Here is a 6,734-nt window from a genome sequence, read left to right as displayed (position 1 = left end):
TGAATAACAACTGGCTACGAAACTGCCAGTATTTATGATTTAGCAAAAATAGTGCTTTTGATTGCAATATTTGTTCAGTTTGATTTGGTTTCGTAGTGCCAAGTAGCTTTTATTCAAATAATTTTTACAGTGTAAGGGTTTGCTGCGCAGAGAGAGTGGTCGCAAGCCGGTCATCCACTGCCAGGTCTAACAAAGCTTAACTGTCCTGCGCTCTCAAGTGGCACGTCAGCTGGGCGTCATCCATGTTCGGTTGGCTGTATATATAACTAGAGGTCGCTGACTGTAGTTATTCTTAACTCGCCGCCAGCCTGCAAGGAATATGAATAGTACTCGAGACATTTAACAAATCTCTTGTCTGGATTTGCCCCGGCCCCTTACTGCCGTCACATATTTATTTAAAATTAAGGTGCCAGAACCAAACTGGTTATTCGGGAGTGGGACTTCTTTCGGCAACTTCTGAGGACAACGCGATCAAAACAAAGCGGGCGGCATTTGTTGCTTTAGAAGTGCACAACTTCGAAGGAAAGGAACAGTTTGTCACTTTTTATTAACGTTCTCGCAGCGCAGCATGAGGATTTGGTTCGCAGCGACGCTCCTTGTTCTCGCCGCAGGTAAGTGACTTTTTTTTACATCGAAACCCACTGCCGGTTTCCAGAGCTGAAAGATGAAACAGGGCAAGACCAGTGGTATTGTTTGAAATTCTATCCTGATGTGGCAGTGGGTAGAAAGGACATCTTACCACATGAAAAACCGTCTGCTTATTTTGAATAGCAGGTCACTGGAGTAAATGTATTCATTGGCTTCTTCACTTTCTGAGCATTTATTGCTTCACGTTACACCAAGCGGAGTTGCCACTCCACTCTTTCTCTTTTCCATGTGCGCTTTCCCCGCAACCTGTTTATGATAAAGCTTTTTTTTAAATCTTAAAAGAGTTCCCATTATTGCTTAAATTTCAAGGGCATTGTTTTCGCGCAGTTTCCTGCAATCCTGCGGTGGGAGCGGCGATCGATGGCTATGAAAGTGAAGTCACTCGGAGCCGCAGGAGGGAAGAGAAGGATATTCTGACCATCCTAGGAGGGGTGCTTGAGCAGGAACCGACTACACAGACAGTGGAGCGCCCACCAGCTGACCGAGTTTTCGAAAACTCGCAAGGTACATTTAACCAAACATCTTTAACGAAATTACGGTGAAGTTTTCCTTTGGTGGCAGAGTTCCTCTTAAACCTGAACAATGCGCGTCCATGTGTTGTTGGGGGAAGGGTATCTTCGCGAAGTCTCCTATTAAAAGCTCCAGGAAACACGAGCCGTGTGCATCTTTTTTTAGTAAAATTATGTGGACACTAATGTTTGTTTATTTTAAACTAGCGGCCTTTTATAAATCTGCGGAAAATTCGACAGTGACCGATGAGGGGAAGCGCAAAGGGAAACGTGAAAGAAAAAACAAACGTGGCAAGAGAAAGGGTAAAAAAAATCCATGCTACAGAAAGTACAAGGATTTCTGCATCCATGGGGAATGCCAGTACTTACGGCACATTAAGGAGGTAGCATGCAGGTATTTACTTTTACACTGAATAGAATATTCAACCTGTAAATAAAATGTTGATTACCTGTATTCAAAGCATAGAAGGTACAGATTTATCAGGCAAAATCTACAGCGACTACCTTGCTAATTTTATAACCTGTGCTGGAGCATGTCTAGACAAAGCGGATATCTTCACAGTTTCCAAGCAAACGAGGAAACGGATAACTACTTGAAATTTAAACAACCGCAGTTTGCTTGTATTTATTATTGCTGTTATTGATGCTAAAAGAGTCGTATCCTTATCGGAAATCCACACACAAACATTGTGCAAATTTCTGAAAATTTGGTGTTTAATTTCTAAACCCAGGAAAAAGCTACGAATTAATTTTGCACCTTTTGAAATCAAACTCCAGAAATATCGAGATGAAAACATATATTTTATTATGTGTAAAGTGAAATGCAGCCGCATACGTATTTCACCCGATCTAGAAAAAATACGAATAAATCTGAGTATTTTCCCCATTGTGTCAGAAAAGTACACAATACATTAATTCATGCATTTTACCGTAATGAATTTACTGCACTGTACAGGATAAATGTCAGAAATTTAATTAGTGTTTCCCACTTTACTTGCATTGGATTTAAGCAGCTTTATGTTTTACACGAGGTACTTTATTTTTGTTGTGGAAAGAAAACCTAAGTCATAGTTATAATATTAACAGCAGCACCATTTTTGGGTATTTAATTTCGATTTTGATAAAGTAAAACCTCTGGATTTCTCTACAGGTGTTTCTCAGGATATGAAGGGATAAGGTGTGGTACTTTCATTTTAGCTGTGGAACATCCAAAAGATCCAAATGACAACACAACTACTCTGGCTATTGTAGCAGTGGTCCTTTCATCTCTTAGTCTGACAGTAATCCTTGTTCTTCTGGTTCTAGGGTGAGTTATCTGTATAGAGGTGGACTTTAATTTTGTAACATCCTAAAATGAACTTTAAAATCTGTAACTAAGAAAGCAAAAATCCCTGAAATTAAGTTATTTGATCAATTGAAAAAATATGCATTAAAATCTTACTAATACTCAACAGTAGCTGTTAAAATGAATTTTCCATCTGATGTTGAATGTGTGAACTAGCAAACTTTTTAATATGCTAAAGTTGATGTATTGTAAACTTTCAGTTTGTTTCTTGATAGATATCACAGACGAGTTGCCAGCTATGATGTAAAAAATGAAGAAAAGATTAAACTTGGAAATAATAACACTCATTAATTTTAAAAATGGTAAGATATTTATGAATTCCATTGAAATGTTATGTTAATCATAGAAAATAAAGTTTAAAAACTCACACAAGTATATTTCATGCACAGTGCTGTGGTCTCAGGATATTGTGCCAAAGAACTTAATCAAAAATACTGTTTGGCATCCTGCCCATTACCCACTTTAACATGCGCTTCTAACATTATTGTATGGAAGATCCAAGAAGAGCCCAATGGATATAAATTCACCTCTACTCTCTGCTCTTAATGTGAGATAAATGTCTTGAACCCTGTTTCTAATATTTGATTCACATCAGAACTGGCATATTACTACCTCATGTTTAGTGTACACAATACAGAAACTATTTCTTGCCCCAATGTCTTACAATGGAACAAAAAAAATCAGTAACCTCACCCACACTAACATGACCCCTATCTTTCTCCTTTTATTTAAAGAGATTAAATTTCTATGCAACAATGAAATATGATTATTACCACCCAGACTCTTTGAAACTAGCACTCAGAGTGAGAAAACTTTTAGCAGCTAGTTTTAAAAGTGGAGAAAGGAGCGTGATGAAAATTTTTTAAGTGAGAATGGACACATGACACAATGAGTCTTTTGAAGGCACTTGTTCAGAGCAGCTTAATTTATGTGTAGAGAAAAATTACATATCATGTTCAGCATTCACCATTTTCTCAGTCAGTGAGAATTAGCATTGTGAATTATATGACTCTCATGGTGTTTCTGACTCACTTATCTAAAATATTATTTATCAAACTTTGCTTCCCTTTTATAAATAGCTATACATTTGGGAAACTGCTACCCAATAATTGCAATATCACACTGGATTCCTGAGTTGTACTTCCTGATTTTGAAAAAATACTGAACTTGTTTTCTAATGCAAAATAACTTCAGTTTGTTTGGACTTGCACTGAAATTTGGCTCCTATCTTTTTAATTAAATGTTCAGTTTCTGTAAATATGCTTTATTTAATTCCATAATGTTTCAGTGTCTTATTTAGTTTTAATTTCAAGTTCAAGTTCAGTTTATTGTCATTGAACTGTGTATGTGTATACTGCCAAATGAAACAATGTTTCTCTGGAGCAAAGTGCACAACATAGTAGATATAACTCAAACACATAAAGTAATATAAATTACTTAAATTAATAAATAATGAGGTGCATGTATGATACAAGTTAAAAACTTAACAGTATAATGCTACTGGTGCTTCATACATGATGAAACCATATAATGAGATTCATACATTTTGGCAGGAAGTTCAGTAGTCTTACGGCCCGTGGGAAGAAGCTGTTTCTCATCGTAACAGTTCTTGTACTAATCCTGCCTGATGGTGGGGGTTGGGGTGTCAAAGAGATTGTTGGACAGATGGGAGGGATCACTGATTAGAGTAAGAATCTATGAATCTAAATTGCTTTTATAGTGACTCTCCAGTATTTTTAAATCACATACAGCAAGTGATGGAGGTTTAGTTATATCAAACCTGAAAATGTGACGAGATCTACTGCATATTGATCCATTCTAGTTTGGGTAATAATCAATTGATAAAATATATCATGCTATTAATCACATTTCATAGCTGCATAGGGACTTCATGTTTCAAAAAGAGTTATTGCATCAGGGTAGGATTCATGCTAGTGTGGGTGGGTGGACTAAACTATTTTAGTGGCTACACCCTTGAATGACAGTAACAAAAAAATGTCAGCCAGTACATAAATGAGTCAAATTAAGTTACAAGACATTGCTGTTTTGGATTGACCACTTTAACGTGTAATTCTTAATTACAGGTACAAAATGCCTTTAAAAATCTACCTCATAGATGGAAGAAAACACGAAAGAAATGGAGTGATGTAAACAGTCAATTTGTTCATGTATTGAATGAGTAGAGTGACTGCATCCATTGGATGCATATGTATTCCCCAGCAGCTGGGAGACTGTAAATTACAGATGTACCAACCTTTTGCATTTTTTGAAGATACTGTTAATATTTAAAACAATTTATTTATATCTGGTTATTAAATTGTCAGTACATATTTATTTTAGTATTTTATATTTTAACTTATTTAGGCTATTTGCAACTTATTATTTAAAGCATGTGATTTTATGCTGCTGCCTGTTTAATATCTGTATATGTGTTGGTAAGAAATATTTAAGAGTTTCTGAAGCAAAATGCCTTTCCTAACAGTAAATGAACAGCTCAATATGAATTGCTGGTGTAAAATAAATTTGTGTTTTTTTTTATATATACAAGTCTGACTCACTTAATTTACTTAAAAGACAAAAAATCATTAGAATAGGCCTATGAAATACAATTACATAGAACAAAAGCAATTAGTTTGTTATAACTAAGCTCTTAGGCACACGGATGATAGGAAAATGGAGGACTACGCAGGAGGGATGGGCTAGATTGATCTTCGAGTAGGTTAAATGTCAGCACAACATCATTGGCCAGAGGGTATGTATTGTGCTGTAGTGTTCCGGGTTCTATAATAGAATTAGCTATTGAAATAGTATACACAAAACTTTGGCTTTGAGTTATTTTTCAAATAAATAATGATATTAATATCATTCTCTTCCTATCTTTGCACCACTGATTAGGTCAGTCTGATTTTCCGTGGCTCAGTTGATAAATGTACCATTCAATACATAATTATTCATGCAATTCAGAAGATATTAAGCAACACAAAATCTGCCAGAGGCACTTAGGGGATTGAGCAACATCAGTTGGAGAAAAGAGAGTTGTTGATATTTCAGAGTGAAGCACTGAGGCTGGGTTTCCACTCAAAATGTTGACAATTCCTTACTCCCACAGAATGCTGCTTCCATCCGCTGTGTTCCATCAGCGGATTCTATGTTGCTCCAGATTCCAGTATCTGTAGTCTCTTATGTCTCAGATTGGAAGCAGCATCTCCAACACCATCACACTGAGCATGGGGGACCCCCAGGGCTGTGTGCTCAGTCCACTGCTGTTCACTCTGCTGACCCACGACTGTGCTGCAACACACAGCTCAAACCACATCATCAAGTTCGCCGATGACACAACAGTGGTGGGTCTCATCAGCAAGAACGATGAGTCAGCATACAGAGAGGAGGTGCTGTGGCTAACGGACTGGTGCAGAGCCAACAAACTGTCTCTGAATGTGAACAAAACAAAAGAGATGGTTGTTGACTTCAGGAGGACAGGGGACGACCATTCTCTGCTGAACATCGATGACTCCTCCGTAGAGATTGTTAAGAGCACCAAATTTCTTGGTGTTTACCTGGCAGAGAATCTTACCTGGTCCCTCAACACCAGCTCCATAGCAAAGAAAGCCCAGCAGCATCTCTCTGCAAAGGCTGAGAAAAGTCCATCTCCCACTCCCCCCCATTCCTCACCACATTCTACAGAGGTTGTATTGAGAGCATCCTGAGCAGCTGCATCACTGCCTGGTTCGGAAATTGCACCATCTCGGATCGCGAGACCCTGCAGCGGATAGTGAGGTCAGCTGAGAAGATCATTGGGGTCTCTCTTCCTGCCATTACAGACATTTACACCACATGCTGCATCCGTAAAGGAAACAGCATTATGAAGGACTCCATGCACCCCTCATACAAACTCTTCTCCCTCCTGCCATCTGGCAAAAGGCACCGAAGTATTTGGGCTCTCACGACCAGACTATGCAACAGTTTCTTCCCCCAAGCCATCAGACTCCTCAATACCGAGAGCCTGGACTGACACCAACCTACTGCCCTCTACTGTGCCTATTGTCTTGTTTATTATTTATTGTAATGCCTGCACTGTTTTGTACACTTTATGCAGTCCTGGGTAGGTCTGTAGTCTGGTGTAGTTTTGTGTTGTTTTACGTAGTTCAGTGTAGTTTTTGTATTGTTCATGTAGCACCAAGGTCCTGAAAAACGTTGACTCGTTATTACTGTGTACTGTACCAGCAGTTATG

General features: G+C 38.1%; 1 protein-coding gene across 2 annotated transcripts; it reads left to right on the top strand.

Moving 5' to 3' along the window:
* Positions 1-271: 271 nt before the first annotated feature.
* On the top strand, positions 272-5,049 carry LOC140200462 (proheparin-binding EGF-like growth factor). Of its 2 annotated transcripts, none has more exons than XM_072263807.1 (6): positions 272-611; positions 976-1,152; positions 1,365-1,551; positions 2,308-2,463; positions 2,718-2,804; positions 4,587-5,049. In XM_072263807.1, the coding sequence occupies exons 1-5, from the start codon at positions 569-571 to the stop codon at positions 2,791-2,793; spliced, it is 639 nt and encodes a 212-aa protein (XP_072119908.1). In that variant the 5' UTR covers positions 272-568; the 3' UTR covers positions 2,794-2,804; positions 4,587-5,049. The 2 variants fall into 2 exon arrangements, with proteins under 2 accessions (XP_072119908.1, XP_072119907.1); XM_072263806.1 differs by having other exon boundaries at positions 958-1,152.
* Positions 5,050-6,734: the final 1,685 nt, after the last annotated feature.

Source organism: Mobula birostris, chromosome 7 (genome assembly GCF_030028105.1).
Source record: "Mobula birostris isolate sMobBir1 chromosome 7, sMobBir1.hap1, whole genome shotgun sequence".
NCBI lineage: Eukaryota > Metazoa > Chordata > Chondrichthyes > Myliobatiformes > Myliobatidae > Mobula > Mobula birostris.
This window is presented reverse-complemented; position numbering and strand designations above follow the sequence as displayed.